Source organism: Coturnix japonica, chromosome 12, assembly GCF_054131305.1.
Source record: "Coturnix japonica strain WE chromosome 12, WE-NBRP24, whole genome shotgun sequence".
Taxonomy (NCBI): Eukaryota; Metazoa; Chordata; class Aves; order Galliformes; family Phasianidae; genus Coturnix; species Coturnix japonica.
The window spans coordinates 8,385,986-8,407,754 of NC_140674.1; the positions used below are offsets into that span (position 1 = coordinate 8,385,986).

The 21,769-nt window shown below is 45.3% G+C and overlaps 1 protein-coding gene across 3 annotated transcripts in view; it reads right to left on the bottom strand.

The window, feature by feature from the left end:
• Positions 1-2,758: 2,758 nt before the first annotated feature.
• Positions 2,759-21,769, bottom strand: part of LOC116653863 (uncharacterized) — a 46,154-nt gene continuing 27,143 nt past the window's right edge. Inside the window, exons 4-7 of one of the 3 annotated variants that reach the window (XM_085512858.1) lie at positions 15,654-15,738; positions 5,903-5,951; positions 5,034-5,075; positions 2,759-2,975 (exon numbers count right to left, since the gene is read on the bottom strand). In XM_085512858.1, coding sequence (XP_085368984.1) covers positions 2,903-2,975; positions 5,034-5,075; positions 5,903-5,951; positions 15,654-15,738 — 249 coding nt within the window. In that variant the 3' untranslated portion in view covers positions 2,759-2,902. Of the gene's footprint in view, positions 2,976-5,033; positions 5,076-5,111; positions 5,952-15,653; positions 15,804-21,769 lie in introns of those variants that run through there. The other 2 variants (XR_004308448.2, XM_085512859.1) reach the window with 2 other exon arrangements.

Below are 21,769 nucleotides of genomic sequence, written 5' to 3' on the forward strand. Positions count from 1 at the left end.
TGGTACAAGGCCCTGGCAATAGCAGGCAGGCTGTCCAGGAATTCTTTCTTCACAGGCAGTGCCATCAGAGATGGATGTTACTTAGGCTTTTAACACAGCAGTCAGTTGCCATTTACTAATTAGCTCCTTTTTGCTACTTTTGGTTTAGAATGTCCTCTTTTTCTTTTTCAAAAATGCTAAATTTCTGCAGGACGTTCCCTCCTGAGCTGAGCAGTGCTGAATTTTGAGAAGAAAACAGACAACAGAAAAGCCCACGTGCATTACGGTTATACTTTTAGCAGGACTGACCTCTGAGTGCCTGTTTTCTCTCATGGATGAACAGAGAAAGCTGTGTATTCTGTCAGATCTCTTGCTTGACTGCTTGACATCATGATGACCGTATGGGGAAATGTTACTGAGTGGTTTGAGGACCCATTTGGTACAATGTGGCTTATAGAATGGAGGGAGAAGAGCCAACCCATGACTAGCCAGCTGCTCCATCCTGGCTCCAATAGGTAAGACTGAAGACCTAAGCCAACATCCAACCCACACATACTTTCAGCCTGGATCCAAACACAGAACTTCCAGGTGCAAACTTCACTATCTGTCTTCAGCAGAAACAGGAAGTCGGGAAGGGAAGTTGCGTTTCGCACAAATCAGCATGAACTAAGTTCAGTTTTGCTTGCACTCGCTATGGACAACATAGTTCCAACCTGGTGAAGCTGGAGCCGAATAGTTATGGCTAGAAGGCAATGCTGTCCTCCTGTCTGGTTGCCATTGTAGTCCACGTTTGGATACTGGAGTAGCCCTGGGCAACCACCTCTCACACGAGTGTGAAATCATTTTTAATGGTTTAAATGATCAAACTGTGCCCAGGAAACAGAGGTATCATGCATAGGTGGCTGGTTGTGGAAATGCGAGCATCAGACAGAAGCTGCATCCAAGTGGGTTATGCATGAAGCTGCATGAGGTGGGTGTGCAGGCCACGTAACAGCCACCAGAAGGGAAGCAGTACTGACCTCTCCATCCTGGGGGCTCTGAGAACCACTGGGGCTCTTTCTCCACTGCTTGCCAGACCCTCGTGTGACCCACCTCATCTCAGTGGGAAAAAAAACACATAACACTGAGCTTTTTTTCTGGATCCGTTCTCTGAAAGAGCCTTCTGAGGAGCCTGATGGTGCTGGAGGCATTGCAGCGACAAAATGTCCAAGCCTATGGCAGCCAGCAGCAAGCTTGGCTTAAACAAGCCAACTCTACAGCAAATCTATGCTGCAGGAGGCACTGCAAGCTCTGACTCAGGCTCCTTTATGTGTGTGCACGTGGGCTACAATTCGTTGCTACTGAAATTCATTTCATACATAAGTACCTCCGCGCAGAGATTAAAGATGTGCACATGAAAGCAAAACTCACTGGCGAGTCGCGTGTGCTGTGAGGCTACACTTGAAAGCACATAGGCTCGTCTGATGTTATCTCACCTTAGGAAGGGCAGATTTCAAACCACGCACGGAGTCTCTGCTGAGGATACAGGAAATCTCATCCATTTTTTCCACTTGAAGCAAAACATCTCTCCCCACAGAGGGAAATGTTCCTGTCGCCCTGTATGATTTAGACTTAAAGAGGAAGCTGACAGACAGAGAGTCGTGGTGAAACAGAAAAACTGATTCCAACACAAACAAGCCTAAGCTTCACAAAATAGGCTGTAGTTTTAACAGGCAGCTTAGGAGGAGACTAAGGCAGAGGCCCTTAATGAAAACTACCTTCTTTTGAGGCCCAACGCTTTAGAGCACTTCTTTTCAAGCAGTTCAGATTGGAAATCCTACATTGAAAGTAAAAGAAGCTTTCCATGCACGTTCTATAAAGCCAAGACTAAAAAATTATGGAGAAAGTGATAAGCCCATAGAATTTATTGTTTCTTGTATGGTTTTGACAGGCTGCCAACAGAAGGGTGCTGCTGTATGGAGAGTGGAAGAAATGACATTTTCTTTGCTTTAGATTGTTATAAAATTTTCAGTGCTTTACAAGCCCCCAGATGGTTTTTATAACCCCTGCAGGGGTTGCAACATATTGACTGAGAAACACTGATTTATATGGCAAACTCCACTCTTACTGTGGGTAAAAATTACTGCTTTGTATATGTGTACATACACGGTGGCTGAATATAAATTAAAGTCCGACACATAATGAGATCTGAGGCAAAATCCACCACCTGGTGGTACATTAACTTGGATGAAATTTCCTTAATTTTACACAGGTGTAAATAAATGGCCCTAAATCTCTTAGGTGAGCACTGGATTGAGGACTAAAAAGTCTGTACTCTGTTTCACCCTGCAAACGCAGCAGATTGCTGGCTGCTTTTACTGGTGGCAGCAACAGGGAAACATTTCCAATCAGCAGTTCTCCTGTTCATTTATAGGCTTTCACTGTGTTCATCTGAAGTGACTTAACTGGAAAGGATCGGTGACTTGGGTTGTACTGAGCCTGCAATGAAAACACTCCAGCAAGTGACCCCAAAACCTTTGAGAGGAGCAACCCTGGAACGTTTTGCATCTGTTCTGGAAACATCTGGAATAAACAGCAAATCCAGCTTTTATTTCATTTTGCGCAGTCCACTGGGTTCATCTGTTATTTCATGTAGTCAGCAGAGCACAAAGCAACTCCTAAGGAATGGTGGCTTCCTGAAGTGTGTTGAAACCCAGTAGTAGACAATGAAGATCTCATGCTCTGGGGTGGTTATCTCTGCATCTCTGCTATTGCCCATCAAGCTGGTACCCAGGGCTGGAGCTTGGGGTGCTGGGCTGCCCTCCTCTGAGCCCCTCCTGAGACCACCAGGGAGGAAACACCGCTGTACCTAGTGCTGCATGCCAACAACCGACCGCTTGCTTGTGCAGTGTGGTAGGTGGTCGCTCAGCACAGGAGTTCAATGTTAGCTCCCACAAAGGCAGGGGCTGTGCCTGTGTTCCCAGTGGAGCTCTTTAGCAACCATGGTTGAGGCTTTTCTGGAACAAAGCAGAGCTCTTAGACTCATGTTGATGCTTTCCTACTTTGCAGTAAAGAATTAAAAATGCATTTGATATGATAGAAGGAAAGGAAGAGCACGACACCAGAGCTTCACATTTAAGTCATTCCTTTGGGAGGGTGGAGACTGCAGTTCCACTCCTGCTTGCAAAGGCAGACTGCTTTTGTACTTTGCATTAATCAGACAGTGAATAAAATGCATGAACAATCATTTGGCTGGGCAGAAAATTTAACTAAGGGCCTTGTCCTCAGCAACTTGCCTACTCCTTTGCATTACAGAGCCTCTGTTGCTGCTCAGAGCTGGACCTGAGCCTGCGTCCCTTGGCTCTGTGCTGGTGAGAGCAGAACTGCTCCGCTCAACTTTCTTGCTGTTTGAAACAGGCAGCTTATAAAACCTTCGGCTCACAAACTTTCTCTGACAAGGCATGCACACAGCTCCTGGCTCCTTCAGCCCCTGCTCTGCTGAAGCCTTTTGACACCATGATGCTAAGAAAGGGCAGCGAGCAGCTTCCAGATTACCTTGGATTTGCGTGGATTTGGGACTAAGCCCCATCAGCAAAGCTCCTGCTTAAGCTTTTGCATGCTGTGTTTCAGTTGTAGGACCTCAGTGACCAGAGCTGGCAAACTTTTATTGTTGGTTCAGCTATTTCTGCTCACTTGGACTGCTGTAAAAAGAGCAGGCAGCAGAACAGCCCCAGACCTGAGCAGGCAACGAAGCAGGCTTGGCAAAGGGAAAAAGGCCAGGGCAAGCCAGGCAGCTTAGGGGAGGTGAGGCAGTGGAAGGAGCCTGAAGCACAAACAAAGCAAATGGCAGCCTTGAGGCTGTCTGCAGCCCAGGCAGCCCCACTATCCAGGCTGAGAGAGGCTGAGCACGACAGCAGGGTCAGCAGAGGGGGACGGTGTGAATGAACGCTGCGTTTTTGTTTTGTTTTGTTTTGGCTGAAATCTGCCTGTTACTCAAAGCGGGGAATGTTACAGTTTGCTATTGTAAATATCCTATTCTGAAACATGGGCTCTCTGGGCACTCGGCCAAAGGACACAAGATCTCATCTGAAACTCTTCAGCCCTATGAAAACCCAGTACTGTCATGTCAAGCCCAAATTACCTCCTCTTGGTGTGGGCAGGATGCAGCGCTTAAACTCCTCTGACATGCATTTCCTAGAGATGAATTGCAGCTCACCCTGTGGCCCATCATTTACTATCTACATAAAAGCAGCAGCAGATGATTAGAGCAGGGAACTGCCCTGCTTTTGCTATATATAGCGCTCTGCCTGCTCAGCCTGTAAGATTTTGCTGTTCGGTTGTAAATAACAGCCTAAGAGAGGGAATCAAATGAAAATTGAACTCAGAAAAACTGGCGATAAAGAAGCAGACAAACAACAACAACAAAAAAGCACAACACAAAGCACAAAAAACCAACACAGAGATCCAGAGCACACCGCAATAAGCTTTCTGCTTGAGTTTGAAAGCAGAAGGCAGCGCTCACAGGGTGCATCCTGCTACCCATCCTACTGCTTGCAGCAGCAGAGCACTGTGGGGCTGCAGCCTTTGTGGCCTGCTGGCAGAAACCAAATCTTCTGTGTCTCCTGGCATGCTCCTCCTGCTCAGCACCTGCCCATGTGAGCTGCCACAAGGGTTTCCAGGGCTTCCAGCGCTACATCTAAAGGAATCCTTACATTTATATTTCAAAGAGTGCTGGGAGGCCACATATGCTTCTTTTATATGTATATATTTTAATCTGTTCCAATTTGCTCCTCTAGCGAATCATTGCATCATCATGAGCCATAATTGGGGTATATTACCTTGAACTCTATACAGGACATGCTGTAATGAAAAACACAGCACACATTTGCCTTGAATATTGGGTACCTGGGTGCTTTGCAGCAATAAATACATTTTCTAACAAAGGCCATAGGAGGCAAAGTCAACTTATTCCCATTTTACAGAAGAGCAGTGGAGGTGAAGTGGTCAGTCAGTAGTTATTCAGGAATTGGAGGGAATCTACCCTAGATCTCAAATATTTCAACATGATTACTCACCCAGGAGGCCAGTTTCTTCTCAAACCAGATGGAAAAGCAACACTTAAAGGAAAAAAAAACAACCAAAAAAACAAAGAATGGGGCGTTTTGTTTTGTTTTATTGCCAGTGAGGAGTACAAGAACAAAGACATTAACAAAGCCCTTTCCCATGTGATTCAAATTAGGGCAGCCATAATGGTTGAAGACAATTATGCTTGCTTTCTTTTCAGTGATATTTTACAGTTTGGGAAAGTTTTTGTTGTTGTTTTGCCGTTCAACATAAATAAGTCAAGTTTGGTGCTACCACCAGCAAACTCATTGCCCTGCAGAAATTCAGAATGCTCCTAGGAGAGTAAATGAGGTGACTAAAGCTCAGCCACATCAGTGCAGATTTTTCTATGCTGGGAAACAATCTCTCTATGGTTTGGATGGAGGAAGTGCTCCCGAACAAATGAAAAATGAATTGCAAAACTCATTAAGTTCTCTTGTTTTGTTGTTTTTTTTTTCATGGGTAAGGAATGAGTGAAAGCAAACCAACAAATCCTTCTGGCTATGAACCAGAAAGGAGGCATAAAGTATTAGTTGGGCTTTTCACCATAACCTACTGAGAGAGATATGGTCTCAATGAATTTTTGGTCAAGCTCTTCAGGAAACACACAACACACAGCTTACTCAAGATAACTTAATGATAACCACTCGAGGCTGGGTTTGGGTTTTGATTACTTGCTGTAGGTTTCTTTCTTACCATCTCATCCCCCTGGATTCCCAGCCTTACATTCTGCCGCAGCCATTTCTTTCAGATTTTGGTTTCTTTAGTTCATTCAAAGGTAAAAGAGATAAAGAGCTCATAGGGAATGTTACAAACAAACAAACAAACAAAAAGAACTCACACACAAGAATTTCTCATCTGAAGTTTCGCTGTTTTAGGGCTTCCTTTGTCTGAAAATTAAGAAAACAAAAGACCATCAATTTTTAAAACATGCTTTTGTAAAACGGGTGTTTGTCAAAATATACTTTCTTGCCATTTTTTTATGGGACTACCCAGGTGTTTTCCTTCTCCTGTGTCTTAATACTGTGTGTTGTCATCTCTGAGAGTGGTCATCTTGGAGTCTTATTGTCTTGCCGTGCATTGGGTTGAACAGAATTTTCCTTAGTTCTGCTCCATACACTGAATTCTGGGATGTATTTGCCTAATTTGTGTGCAGGAGTAAACCAACGCATCTAGAAGGGACTTTTATTGTGATAGATAAAGGGAAGTTGTAGAGACGGGGTGGTTTGGGCTATTTCCTGTATTTTACTGATAGGGAAACAATAAAAAGCTAATATTCTCTTGAGGTTTACAGATTAAGACTCCAGACATTTGTCTTTTTATTTTGTCTTTTTTTCCCCTCTTTCAAATTTATTTCAGGGCTAACAAGTACACTAAGGATAAGGTCTAAGCGCATATTCAGCCCAAGAATGTTAAATCAATTAAAAAGACTACTCTCTTTCAGAAATCTGCAGAGACAAACAAAGTTCAGGGTTTGAATTTCCACCCACTCGGATGAAACAAACTACCACCAATGTATCCTGACAGAGCTGCTACTCACTCGACAGCAAATACATCCAAAATAGCAAGTTGGGAGTTTAGAAGAGAAATGCTATGGCTGCGATCCTTGTAAGATTCAGAGTGCTGTCCAGAATACTTGGCATGTGCAGCTTGGACTTGCTCATCACTTAGACAAGGACAAGGTGTAGATGTAGCATCTAGGGACATGGTTTAGTGGGCGGTTTTGGTGGTAGGTGGACAGTTGGACTAGATGATCTTAGATGTCTTTTCCAACCTTAATGATTCAATTATTCTATGATACTGTTAAGCATTCTTTGGAGTGATCCCTTTTCCCATTTTCCCAGCCATCACTTCTGTTTAGGGTTCTTGATGTAGCACCTTCAGTTTTTGCAGACCCTTTTGCACTCCAGCACCAGCTTCTTGCAGGACTGGGATGTTGTTCTGCTTGGTAGGGCTTAGTTTAGCTTCTCTTGCCTATTCTTTAGCCCAGACACCCACTCGTGTCACCTTGTGCTGCAACAACAGCAATTATGACTTTAATCGGTTTGATGCTTTAAGAATTAGGCAGTAATTAAGACATATTGCTCTAATTTGAGAGATGATGAAGAAAGTCCTTTCCCATGCCCCCTTCTTACAGCTGGAACTGAGGCTGGCTGTTTGTGAAGCTGTACAAGGCAGAAGTAAACGAAGAGTTTGCAGCTCAAACTCATCCCTTCTGAAAGAATATTTTTTAATAATGCAAGGCTACATCATAAATTAATGCCATAATGCTCTGAGGTACAACAGCAGTTTGCTCTGGAGAACTGCCTGACAGCATGTAGTTAAAAAAAAGGGGGAAGAAAGATGAAGACAAATCTAATTCTCTGGGATTTAGTTGCTACTGTGCATTAGGACTGAAGTATCAGCTCCCCACTATAGGTCTACGGGAACTGTTCCATGTATTTTTGATTCATGCTGAATACGTATAAAAACATATACAAAATTATACAGGTTGCTGTTGTTGTTAAAAGCAAAGCCCACATACAGACATCAATCACTCTGTGGGTTAAGTAGAGGGTGGAAGTAACAGTCAAGAATCTCTTCGAGATAAGCATTGTAGATACTTCTGTAGTGGAAGAGCTGACTGAAGCTTAGACATACTACGTCTGGTCAGGTGGGTTCTCACAACAGGGACGAGGCAGGGAGGGGACAGACAGGATGCCCACAGTGACCTGACCTCTGCAGGGCCACCCCACAGGATGTGGGCAATGCTGACAGCCACAGCCTGCACTGCTGCCCTGTGGTCAGCCTCCACCACAACTTCCCCTCTCTTGACAGCAAAAGGTCATGCCCTGGCTTCATCAGATAGGCTGTGAGCCCTTGTAGCTTTGCTATTTGTCTGTCTCCAAGCTGTGTTCACTGTCTGCATTTTCTGCCCACACATAAGCTGGTGGGCGCATGGGCTGGCCTAGTAAAACCTCAGCTCTGCAGCAGAGTCTCCTTGGGGTCTTCCTTGGGTCAGCACCTTTCTGGCCTAAACACACCCCAGCAGACCAGTAAGGAAAGTGACCCTGTAAATGAGACATGACACACAGAACCAGAGGTTGTCTCATGTCACCTCATTGCAAAGGAAAACAAACAACATGGCTTTGGCTTTTCTCATGCAGACAGCTCTGCCTCCCAGTGTCATGATAGCCCCTACAAGAGAGGATGTACACTACTTCCCAAGCTCAGTCTTTGCCCAGTGCTGCAGAAACTTCCCCCAGCCACTTAAAGGTTTTAAGTGGGATGAGAGGATCCATATTTTATTTTCAGCTTTTGTTTTGCTCTTCTGGCATTCCTTTAACCATTTTTGCCAGTAAGGATTCTGCTGTCTGTTCCCCAGAAGTGCCATGTGTGCCTGGTGGATAAGCTTTTGCATTAGAAATCCACTGTGCTGGCAGCAGTGCTCCCCAGCTCTGGTGTACTCTACCTGATGGGCTGGATGGTGCTTTGGTGCCTTGTGTTGCATCCCTGTGCCTGCCTTTGGAGCAGCAGCACTCAGGAAATCCGCCTGTGCTCCAGGAGAACAGACCTCCACAGATACATGTCTGTTTTCAGCTTGCCTCTGTCAGCTACCCAAAGATGATAAATACACAGATTAGGATTCCTAACTACCAGTTCCTGGACAGTTGACACCAAGAGCTGAACCTCTTTAGTGAAATGTGAATGTATTTCCCTCTAGCCACAGTGCCTTGAAGCAGCCAACCCATACGACTCATGTGCTGCACTGTGCAGTTCAGAAGTCATGGAGGACCATGTAAAATGTCCACCTAGCTTAAAAATGACTGCAGCTCAGTGTCTCCATTGAGGATTCTTGTAATTACACACTGTGACAGAAGGGGCAAAAGGCGTGTGAAGCAATGCAAGGCGTGTGCACTAGTACTGGCTTTATGTTATCAGGATTCGTGTCCTACAGTATCAGAAGGAGCTATTTTGGCGGTCTGCCTGTTATCAGGAAGGTAATCCTGATAGCACTGAGCTGCATGAAGCGACTTCAGTGTTTCCCAGCAACTTCCCACTTGGTTCTTATGCTAGTCCAAAGGTGGTGGTGACCTCACCCGCACTGAGCAATCATTTGTGCTGAATAAAAGGCATATATCAAAACATTGGTTTTAGTAACTTGTAAGTAAAGGCCAGGAATTAAGCTCAAAGTAGCTCCACGTGCAAGCTTCTCTTAACCATCCATTTCTTCTAAGAGTATTTCCAAATCCCTAAGCTTCCAGGGAAGCCGTTTCTCACTGTGTCCACTGGCCAGCACAGTCCTCAGAGGCATCCTGGGCTCTGCTTTCTGAGGCTGCTTATTTCTCTCCCAGGCAGAGCTCCTGGTAGCTTGCACAGCTTATTGCAATAAATCTTCACCTACATGATTTTTATAAGTGTTTTTCACATCAAGTGTTGAGCAATTGAATATTACATCATTTGTACTGCATGTTCACTGTCATCAAGAACAGAAAACTTTCTACTGGATATTACTTCCTTTCCGATTCAAAACAAAGATACATATGCTAAGCCTTAGATTCTCCAACACTGCCAGTCAGGCCCCAGCTTATAGCACTTGTCAGTGTCAGGCAGCCAGCAAGTGACAGATTTCCCCCACCTTTCAGAAGTGGCTCCTTCACACCAGCAGAGTGATGCAGAAGGACTGAATTCCAGCTCAGCTAGAGCCCAGCTTGCACAGGAATAGTTGTTCAAGGATCAAGGGCAGAGAATCTGAGCTCAGTGTCCACGCTCTGCTTTCACAATGAACGGAACATGTGAGGACAAATTACTATGGGTCTTTTTTTGTAATTGCTAGGAGTGACTCATCCTGAAAAGGCTACAATTAAACAGTTCAAGGTGAATTACATCTCCAGTAACAACCATCAGGCGTTCAGGACTAGATTTTCGAGTTATTTGTTTGCATATGTGCCTGCACAAATCAAGCACGCCATGTCTCTTGGCACTAACACAGCAACTGAGCACAGAGAGTGAGCATCTGTGCATACCCATGGCCAGCTAGACCACAGACTGGGCTTGGCCTGGCCACCCAGTTTGGCACACCAATCCCTCACAGCAGCTGGCTCCCACTTTCATTAGGTTGTTTTCAAAACAGTGCTGATAATAGAACAGCAGAGGCTAAAAGCCGCTTCCAAGTAATATAGACAAGACTGAGCTCACACATCATGCAAGCAGTGCCAGCAGCTTCTTTGATTTTGCATTTATCTTTCCTAAACACACTGCATTCAGTAATTCACACATCACATTTTGGGTTAACATACATCAAGTTTGATCTCACCTCAGATTAAAGCCTTTTCTCTTGTCTGAAATGCTCTTGCCAAGTACCCGTTCACATATTAATATCAACATCTACTCTTGGGTCAAGTTACCTCGTGGTGTGACTGGCTGCCCCTACAACCAGCACTGGTGAAGTGGGGAAGCAAACATTGCAGGTGCTTGTGCTCCAGCCCCAGCCCCACGCTGCAGGGCAGCACTCAGCACTCCTTCTCCAACTTCTTTCCAGCCTTTGTTTCTGGGATGGAGATGGAGACATGGAGAACTGCCACTGATGGCAAATGGGATGATCAAGATGAAATGCCATTTTCCTCTTTGCACTTTATAAAAGTCACAGTAAGAATTTTTTTCAAACAAAATAAAGCAAATCCCATTGTCCCTAGGCTCTTTGCCCATTTGGTACCCATTTAATCTAGACACTCTTAGAACTGGCATTTTTAACACATTTTGCTGTATTTTGCTATTCTTAAGCAGTCATTTCAATACTGGGCACTGTAAGATACATCTTGACAGCAACATCTCTATTCACACTTCTTCAATATGCCCTTGATAAATCATCTAGTATATTTTCAACTCCTTTTCTGGATTGGCATTCAGACCTTCACTTGATATTTCTGGAGTGTTAACAGCTGTCTCCCTATTCCTGGTGAATACTTAACGAAGGTTCTTGAAAATAATCTCAAACACCTACTGCTCTGCTCCTAGGGCTGATCCTGTTTTCCATAGATGCGCCCATGTAGACCATAAGAGCACTACCACTGCAGTTACCCCTTGTGACACTGGTATCTCAGTTTGCTAAATGCTGCATGAGATTAGAGATACGCTTAGGAAAGACAAAGCAGAGGGATGGGAAACAAGCTGTAAAATAAAGAGTGGACTCACTAATAAGGGGCTGAGGCACATTTGGCTTTCAACCGAGTATGCAGTGCATACTCCATATGAACACCAAAGAACAAGGATGTGGCACGTTACAGTTCTTAAATCTGTTAAAGAAAAAAAAAATCTAGATTATTAACAATGTCTGGTTTCACAGTTCAGCAGGAATAAAAAACTTCCCCATAGCTAAATAGTCCGTCAGCTATTTGGGATCTGGGCTCAGTCCCTGACCTGCCAATAACCTTTCAGTACAGCCTTTCAAAAACCCCTTTTTTTGCTTTATACCTCTCCAATTTGGTTTTCTCTACCTCTGTCTGTAAAATGGGTGAATGCCATTTCATTTCTGCAGTGCCAGACAGCAGAAGTTTGGAGCAGGGAGGTGCTCAGATAGCACCGAGCCTTAAAAGAGATGCTCCTTTCAAGTTGACTATCGCCCATCTTGCTGAGGATTTTTGATGTGTGTGTAACAGAAGGCAGCTAGCAAAATGAAGCAATTAGATCTGTGACATTTTCAGCCGCCTAATGAGTTTCACTTCTGCTTGTCACACAAGTATTTTGGAATTGGAGCTTGTGTTACCAGTTTTCAATATTTTACGCTTTTTCAGGCTGCAATTCAACAGCTGTCTCAATATTGCAGTCAGAGCCAACATATTCCATATAGATTTTCCTCAATATGTTGTCATCCCTTAAAAACCCTCGCCATGCTGTTCCGCTATTCATGGCTTGATCATGGCCGTTTTCATTATAAATCTGGCACTTGAAGCTTTTTCCTACAAATATGTGAACTGAGGTTTAATGTCAGTGAGTGCAATTCCTCTGAAAGCTCAGCTTTCTGCCCCAGCACATTTCCCCCCCGCTTCCAGGCTGCACATTGTGAGCCTGCTAGTCAGCTCTGTACACAAAATACTACAGATCTCATGCAGAATACTACACCTTCCAACCATTCACTGTTGTGCTCTATTCTGCTTTCTAGGTACAAGAAGGTATTGTATTTGATACCCATGTTATTGCAAGGCTTTCTGTGGCCCAGCCCTTCTTGGGGCTGGAGATAAAAATCTGTCCTTATAATCAAAGCTCCGTGTGCAGTTGCTGTATTATTCCCTGCAAAATATCTTCCTGCATTCAGGATAAGCCTTTTTCTTTTTTTTTTTTGCTTTACCTGAACCAGTAAATCCTTCTGCTGGAGATCTACGCAGTGAAAGAACCCTTCCCTTCCAACCTTTGGTGCGGTTAGAGCTGTATTAATCTCCCACTTCTATTCTCAGTCCTGTCTACATAATGAGCCCTCATGCCAAAGCATGCAGCAATCTTGTTTAATGCAGTGAGCTATTATGACAATTACCTGTATTGATATTAGGATTAAACCGACAGTATCTTTACCCCCTATATACAGATGAATATTCTTTGCAGCTATATATTCCTGCTATTTTGCACATCCCACAACTCATGGGCAGGAATCTCTGTGGCAGTCCACCTCTGCATGGAGGTGGGACACTCTTATCAGTGACTGCACCCCAATAGCTTTAAGTCATTCTTTGCACCACATTTTTTCTCTACTCGGATCACCAACTTTTTAGAGAACGATGTATTTAGGAAGAAGGAAAACACAATTTGTATTTTACATGCAATATTATAATAGTACTTGAAACTATTCCTTGAAACGAACCTTATATAGTAACAAATGTTCATTTTCATTACTAGAGTAAGAGGCGTGTTGTCTTTTTATCCACTGTGTTCTCCGTGCAACCTGAAAGTATGTAGGAACATTAGACTTTTTCTATTCAGTTATGCTATCATATTCTTCTGCCTTCTGAAAATACCTTATGCAACTTGTCAAAATCTGCAAGTTCAGAACTATTTGTGAATTTCAGAGCTATGTTTAGATCAATCATTCACAGCTCAGTAAGTATCATCTTTGTTTAGTGATTCAGACAACCTTCTTCCTTAATTCACCATATGTTACCAAAATCTGTGAGCAGTCCCTTGCCTCCTCTCACAGGTATCACGTCCATAAAAGCAATAACTACTCTGCATGCCTTACAATTCTATATCCTATAAGAAATAATCTCCTTTGGCTCTTCTCTGAGCATCTCCCTAGTTCCTGGTGCCTCCCAGATGAAAGGATAAACTCTGCCTCTCTCCTGTCCCAACCCAAAGAGCCAAACACTTCAAAACATCCAATTTTGGTCAGCCCAGACCAGCCCATGCAGCATGGTGACTGTTGGCAGCAGCTCCTCACACCCACCTGCACACAGCTGAACTGCTTTGGAGGTGCCCCCACTCTTTCACATTACAGAAAGAGTTCAGAGGATCCAGACTTTAAACCAGACTGCATTTGGAGATCTGGATCCCACTGGGGCCCTGCCAGGCTCTGCACATCGTTGTCAAGAAATCTGCCTGTGTGAGGATATCACACAAGGACACCAAGATCACCTTTATCTGCTCATACACAGACACATCACTTTATGCTCAAAGTCAACAGGACGTGATCACACTTCTCTGTTCTTCCTGGCTCTTGTCACTGCCATAAAATATCATTTTCCACTCTCAGCTTCATCCTTTCCCCCTACATTGGGTCTTGTTTTGTCCCAGTTCTGCCATCGTTCTGCTTCCACACACTGTACCACTGCTGGTGCACCCTCCCATGCCCTCTGCCCATGGCAGTCACTGGGTGAACACCACCAACGGTCACCATCTTCATTTATACTTCAACAATAGCTAAACTGAGTTGCAAGGAGGTGAAGTGATTTGCTGGTGGCCATTGAGCAGTCTGGAGTACCAGGACAAGAAGCCAGGCCAATGAGACCTTGGTCTTTGCCCTGCCCAGCTGGAAGCAATGCCCATCCTTCCAGCACACCCACAAACAGGCACCGCACCTACTGCACTGCAGGGAACAAGCGCTGCTCTTCAGGGCAAAAAACATTCACAGCCATTGTCAACCCTGGCAATTCTGTGGTCAGGACTGCGCCTGGGCTGGGGCAAGAGCTCAGCAAACTAATGCTGAATGCAAATGCTGTGTGCAGAGGGGGGACTTTGTCCTAGTGTTCATCACAGACAGGGCCAGCAAGCCATCCCCCAGCTCCTCCTGCCTGTGTACCCATGGCAGCCCTGCCAGCACAGCCCTGCCTAGTGAGCTGCTCCTGCCCTCTGGGGCTGGGCAGTGCTAAATCCAGCCTGGCACAGAGAGCTGGCAGCCATTCACACAGCCCTCATCAACCAGGGCTCTGCCAGGCACAGCAAGGGGTTAAATACCAGTGAGGGATTTCTCTCCAAGCCATTCAATGGACTAAGAAAACGGAAACGAGCCCAAATTTAAACTGAAGGGCTCCATTCTTCTGCCAAACCACTCCGCTCCCTAATCAACTGGGGCCTTGTTTCATGGCCAGCCCAAGAGGCTGCAGAACTGAGTGCAGACAAGGCTGTGAGTGAAAGCCACAAAGGATGTCTCTTCTGTGGCACCTCCTCTGCTCTGCTTCAGCAGCACCTTCATGCTGCTTCGTGTGCCTCAGTGTGCAGCTACGGCCAGTCCTGCAGGGATAGACAAGGAGCTTTCCCCCTACTCCCCCAAATGAAACTCATAGCAAGGTTTGCAAAGTGCCATGAGCTGTGCAAGTGGAGCCAATCGCTGCCAGTCCTGCAACCCTGCGGCTGGCTGCATTGCTGGCTCCTGGGGAGACACCACCTTCCCGTCTTTGTGGCCTCATCTAGTCATGCTTTCAATGATTTCTGAGACACGCACTTTTATTTCGGTTATAATGGAGTCAGGGGGAAAAACACCCACGTATACCAGAAAGCTGATTATTCTGGGAAACTTTGAAGTTCCCTTCTCTAGTGGTATTCTTTGATGGTGCTATTAAATAAATAATGATTTTACATCTAAGGCTTATCTCATTGTGCAAAGTATGCCATTATCCTCAGCATAAGAACCTGCTGACTGTTAGACACCACAAACAACAGCATCGCCGGGGGTTAGGAGCGCTCGAGGCCAACCTGCTCAGGTACAGGGCAATGCCAGCTTTTAGCATTCCTCACTTGTGCAGCACATGTGTTGCAATGGGAAGAAGGGAAGGGGCTGGGCAATAGTCGGAAGGGGAGGCAGGCAAGAAGGGACCAGCAGGTGTGGAAAAGAAACAGAATATGTGTCCTTTTGTAAGGTTGCTCAGCTGTGGCCGTGGGCACTTTTGTGATGGTGGGAAGTAGGATGACATTTCTAGCACTGTGCTGAATTAAAAATACTAATGAAAAAGATGAGAAATTACAGCAGGAGGAACTCATTTAAAGCTTCAGCAACTGTACGTGCACAAGTGGTTGCTGCATAAAATGGGCCACCTAAAATAGTTTTCTGTTACATATTTACTTTATGTGATAATGGCTTTGACTGCAGAGCTGGCAGGGTCAGTAATCCAGAAGCACTCAGTACCTACCCAGATCTGCTGGGGCTCCTGCTGCAGTCCCATCACTCCTACCCTCACCGTTCCTCCTCCAGGCAGCTGGTCCAGTGGCTTCTCCCTGGGATGGAGCAGAGCACTCAGAACAGGCTGGTACAGTTGCACCTCACCGAGCTTTGGCACCACCTGAGGAGACCAGCGAGGAAGATGTGTGGGTTCACAGCAGTGCTGCAGGTGAGTGTATAAAGCAAGAAGCACAACAACACTGGACACAGAGAGGAAAGAATGGGGGCAGAAACACAGAAGCTGGAAAAAGAACTCTCATGCTGTTCTTCTCTTTATCCATGCTTTTATGCCCTAATTTTTCTGTGATTTTTTTTGCATGACAGATAAAGGCTAGAAATCCTCTCCATCCTTCCCACAGCTGCCAGATATTCTTCACACTCCAAGAACAGCATCTTCTCCCCTCCCTGTCCTTCACTCTCAGCTCCCACCTGCTCCTCCCAAAGCCTCCCCCAGCCATGCCCCTCTCAGCAGTCACACAGAACCTTTTGTTAGACCTCTGCAACTTCATCATATGACATGATTGGAAAGAGATGCTGCCACAGGCTTCTGCACACAGAGGCACCACATCCTGAGCTCAGGAAGCCCCAAAGTGGCAGATTACTGGAAGCTGGGAATCTGTCCTGGGGAGGACAGGCAACCTGTCTTCACTTCTCATATGCTGGTGGGACTGACTCTCCCTACCACCAGTGCAGTCACTGCTGTCACCTGATGCAGAGCGAGGTTATATGGCTTTTTAATTTCTTTTCCAAAACAGAAGCCTGTCTGCAGGAAGCAGAGAGAAGAATCCTGGGAAGTACTGACACCTAGCATGCGAAAGCTGTGTTTAAAATCAAAGCTCAAGTACAGAACTGCAAGAATGTTTGTTCAGGTGCCAATAGGAAGAGAGAAAGATGCCATGATTATATTCCCTTGTGGTGGCATGTGAGTACTGTACAGGCACCAGGAGCAGCCAGCCGCTGTCACCAGCAATTAAGTGCACAGGGAAAGGGCATTTAACTGGAAACCCAAACCCCTTGCTGGGTTCTGGACCACTGACCTATGTAAACCTATCAGCTAACCCCATCAAACCTCCTTTGGCTGGCTGATTTCTTACAGGTACCACATTCAAAGAAAGGCTCCTCTGCCTGTTATCTGGCTCACCAGAGCTTGCTGCAAGCTCCAGGTTTTGTACAGTTCCCACCAAAGGCAGCTATGAGGAGTTAACAAGAGCTTTCTGAGCTGATGAAACCAGTTCAGGCCCCAGAATTTGTCAAACCTCAGCTTCCCTGTAATCCAGTTTCCTTTTACTTAATCCAGTCTAACTGAAGGCTACCAAAAAAAGGAGCAGCACGTTTCTCTCACCATCAGACAGGTGATCCTACAGCAGATTGCCATATACATAATTATGGTCTGACACAAACCTAACCTACAATGCACAAAACACATTCTGCTTTGCACTGGATCAACATGATCCATGTCAGTACGTGGCTCAATGGGACCCTGAGGCAACAGAAGGGAGTGGGCAGGAGCATCCACATGGGATGTGGAAAGGCCACCTCTGCTGGAAGCAGCTTACCTCTGGATTAGGAACCCACACCCTTGGTTACGCTGGAGTTAGCTTCCAGACCACCCCCAGTCATTGTGGTTTGCACTGTCCCTCCCAGAGGCCACCCCACAGAGTGCACCCAGCACACCCTGATCTCCAGCACTTCCTGAGGCTTCACCTCCTGATCACACTGCGAGTCCTGAAGCACTTACAGGAACCTTTAGGAAGTAACCATGAACCACAGGAGTGGTTCCAGCCCAAAGCCAGCTGAATGGCCTCGGTGCTCTGTAATCATTAGGTCTGTGGCAAGGCCACTGACATAGCACTACTGCCCCAGTTCAGTCAAACATGCACATGTGTAGCTTTATGCAGGCTGCTAAGGCTGAGCACAGCTCCACAGTCCAGCCTGAGAAAAATGTGTAATTTTTTGCTAGTTTAAGCTACCCTAAAACCACATCCATAAAACCACGACTGATCTGAAGCCACCATAAGACCATTTAAAAAGGCAAGTTACTGGAAGCTTAGGCTCCTCTTGCACTTATTGTCCTGCCTGATGCCAGATATGCTTGAGAACCGTGGACGCAAGCTTTGGAAAACAGGAATAATTCTAAACATTCTTCCCCTGACAGCCTCTCCTTTTCACTCTCAGGAGAGAACAACAAAACAAAAACAGACAAGCAAAGAAAACCAACACGAACCCACTATAAGTCTGTTTCTAACAATCTCTTCTTTCAAGCATTTCCAGAAAACAAAAAGCTTGCAAGATTGTGCAGGGGTAAAAGAAAAAGAAAAAAAAAAAAAAGGAAGAAAAAAGGAGATATTTTTAGTTGAAGAAGCAAAAAATCTCAAATAATTTCTCAGAGTCTTCTAATGGAATCCAATAAACACATTACCAAATAACACTGTATATTTTACTAGGCTCAGTTATCTTAGTGCGTATTAAAGGCACAGCATGAAGAAAAACAGTAAAAAAAATATTAACCTTCTTCATATAAATCAGCAGAGCTAAAAAACATCTAATCGAACAAACTACTTCTGACATGAACAAATGGCAACATTTCCATGTAAAGTTGTCTTTTTTGGCTGCCTGACAAAGAAAAGCTTAAAGAACCACAATTCTTGTTTCTTAAGGGCAAGTTCTTCTATTTTTATAAGCTCAGCAATCAATAGCAAAGTATGAGCATAGGCGCTTTCAATTTATGAACTGTATACTTCGAGCAGGTTTAACAGTTTAATCGTATGCATGTTGTTCTAAGAGTGTTTATTGTTGTACTGCAGAGGAGTGCCTAATGGAAAATACTGCACTAGCGCAGATGAAGCAGCCATATATGTAGAAAAAAAGAAGAGGAATAAGTAATGTATATATATATATATATATATAGTGTTGATTTCTTGCAAGCAGAAGAGCACCATTACCTCAAGGGAAGGCATAACCCCAAGTAGGGAACTTGCACTGATTTCAGCCCTAGGCAGATGAGCAGCAAAAGTCATGAAGATCCTCTCCCCATCTAGCACTAGGAGCAATAGGATTCTCTGTCCCTGGCAAGCACGTGGTATGCTGTTTTTCCCTTAAATAGTATGGCTCAGGGCTGAAAAGTTTTGATGTTTGGCTTAAGTGTATTTTCTTAACCCAACTGAAGGAGTGTGTGGTCCAGCACATCCTCTCTAGATCCCCGCTCCAGCCCCTGCGGTTGGGCTGACAGTGGATCTGCCAGTCTGTGTGAAGCTGGGAGGCAGCCAGAAGGGGTTGCATGTGTTGTTATAAGCTGACCCAGAAAGGACCTACCAACAACAACGCTTGTCTATAAAAATATCACTCCTATTCATCTTAGAGAATAAGGAGTGGACTTTTATGAGGCTGGCTGCAGGGTGAATCACTGCTGTCCATTATTCACAGCTGAAATGCGATTTGACCTGCTGCTAGTTTTAGGGAAAGAATGACTTTTCCCATCAGGCCCACTTTCAGATCTGATGAGGATTTTCACAGTGCATATTTATCATGCAGAAGGGACTCTCTTTCACTCTGATATTGATGTTAGGCGCAGATGGGCTGCTGGTTCCCATGCAGATGACAACGTTGCAGGGAACTTCAGCTGATATTAAATGGAAAGCAGCTCAGATTTGCATGTCTCTCCAGAAATGGCACAAAAATTATCTCGAGCATCAATATTGCTAATAATCTGAATGTGAAGCGAAAAACCAACACATGTAGTAACAAGGAGCACATGTCACAAAGATGAGCCCAACAACTGTGAAAAGACTGAATGCTGAAGGAGGAAGAGCAGGACACATAGAAGAAAGTGAAAATCAAACTTGGCCCCAGTGCCAAAAATAACCTCACAACTGACTCCTGGCAATTGGATTCTAATGAGGCCACACATTGCTCTTCTTTTGTTAGCAATAGACTGATTCCTGGTAGGCATTCTCTTAAAATAGTGTTAATGGAGGCACTGAAACAGAGGGTGGTGACGCATTGGAACAGGTTGCCCAAGGAGGCTGTGGATGCCACATGCATTCAAGGCCAGGCTGGATGTGGCTCTGGGCAGCCTGGTCTGGTGTTTGGTGACCCTGCACATAGCAGCGGGTTGGAACTGAATGATCTTTGAGGTCCTTTTCAACCCAGGCCATTCTGTTATTCTGTTATCACCCAGACTAAGATGTGGCACTGAAGCCCAGGCAAATGGGTGTCTTACACATCCTCTGCACGTAGGCCTCCTGCAAGCAGGGTTCTCTTATTTAATTAAACACACGTGTGTACACACAAAAACAAACAAACAAAAATATCTTGACTATATTCTAAAAATATCTAAAAGGAAGCAGAACCTGCTGCAGATATAACTCAGAGGCACATCCTGTGGCTGTTTTGGCATTTGAACAAAGGGAAGATGTGTCTGCTGTTGGTCCCTCAGTGACTGCGCTCTGTGTTCTCCCCACTGGAGCCCACGTTGCATCCTAAAATCATCAGTGAAGGATGGCATGGAGGTTTGGGCACAAATGAGAGATACTACAAACACAGCAATCAGTTGGAGGTGCTGGGTCAGTCCTGCTCCCTGCAGGGCCCAAGGCAAGCAGGAGTGCGTCCCCTGGCTCACCTGGGGCAGGCAGCACCCTGAAGAGATGGGTGTCAGACACCCACCTGCAATGGGAACCAATCTGTGCATCACTCTGCGGAGTGAAGCAGAGCAGCCTGGCAGGAGTGGGAGCTTTCATTTTTCAAACAGTCTTCGCTGTCTTACCCTTTCTAATAGCGCTGAAGTGATTGTGTGATTCCTACAACAACATGGCTGCTGCCACAGAAACAAGCTGCACTGTCTTAACCACAAAACTAAAGAGGCTGCTGCAGAGGAAGCTGTGCTCCGAGGAACTGCTTTTTCAGCTGTGAGCGGTGAACCAGTTCCTCCGGACCCGCTGAGCTACAGAGGTCACACAGCAGCCCCAGTCAGCATTCCCAAAGAAGTGTACACAATGTCCCAAATCACTTTACAGAGAGTGGCTCATACTGGAGGTCAAAAAGCAGTTTTGTTATACTAGGAACTGAAGTGGGACTTTCTAAAGAGCCCTTGCATTACAGCCTCTTCCACTGGTGCTGAAATACAATCCCAGGAGTCTACAGTTGCCAAGAAATCTCTTCTGTAGCAACAATATCCATGCATGAGCACCACTGAGATACCTCAGAGCAGACCCTGTAAGCAAAAGGACTTCTCCACTAGCCATAGCCTTGGCGTGTGTGGCCATGTAGCAGCACTGAAAGCTATTCAGGGCCTGAAGTCTTAGAGTGATCTAGGGATCAGTTTAAAGAGAGGGAAGAAAAGTTCTTTCTGCATAGCCACAGCAACAGTAATCAAAACCCCCAATAAAGTTGGTCAAACAAAACAAATCTCACCCTACTTGCAGTTATTAAATGCAGGTTTTTAGATGAGCCACCTCCCAGCTCTGCTGATCCCATACATTCAGTAAAAGCTCCAGGCTGACACAGCTCACAAACACTCCATGGGGGTTTTAGAAGTTAAACAAATAGAGCGGGAGGTTGTAGCTATTGACCGGAGGACAGGGAGCACGGGAAGCTGGTTTGCTAGCAAGCAAAGCTCTTGTGCTGGAATCTCCAGTAATTAGCAGCATCAAAACACAAAACAAAATTTATGAGGGGAAGAAAAATCAAACCCTTCCTGTTTAAGTGTTCTCTTTTCACATGTTTTGCTTGGAAGAGACGCTTAAAATACAAACAGAGACTGTGTCTCAAGCACAGAACAGACTGGTGCTCTGCAAAAGCCATGCTCACATCCCAAATCATAGCAATGTGGATCAATGCAAGCCTTTTTCTGGCTCCCCCCAATGCAAACTCTGCTGGGACTATCCAGGAGGCAGCCCAGTGCTGCCTGGCACCCCAGCTCTGATCCTGGTACGTACCTGCAAGGCGCTCCTGCTTGGGCATTGCTGTGGAACCGAGCTATCAAGCAATAGACCCAGCATCTCTTTCCTGCTTCCTGACCCTGTGATATCAGCACTGTGCAGGCTGATGGTACTTGGTCACATACCTGCAGAGTGCTGCTGTGCTCAGTGC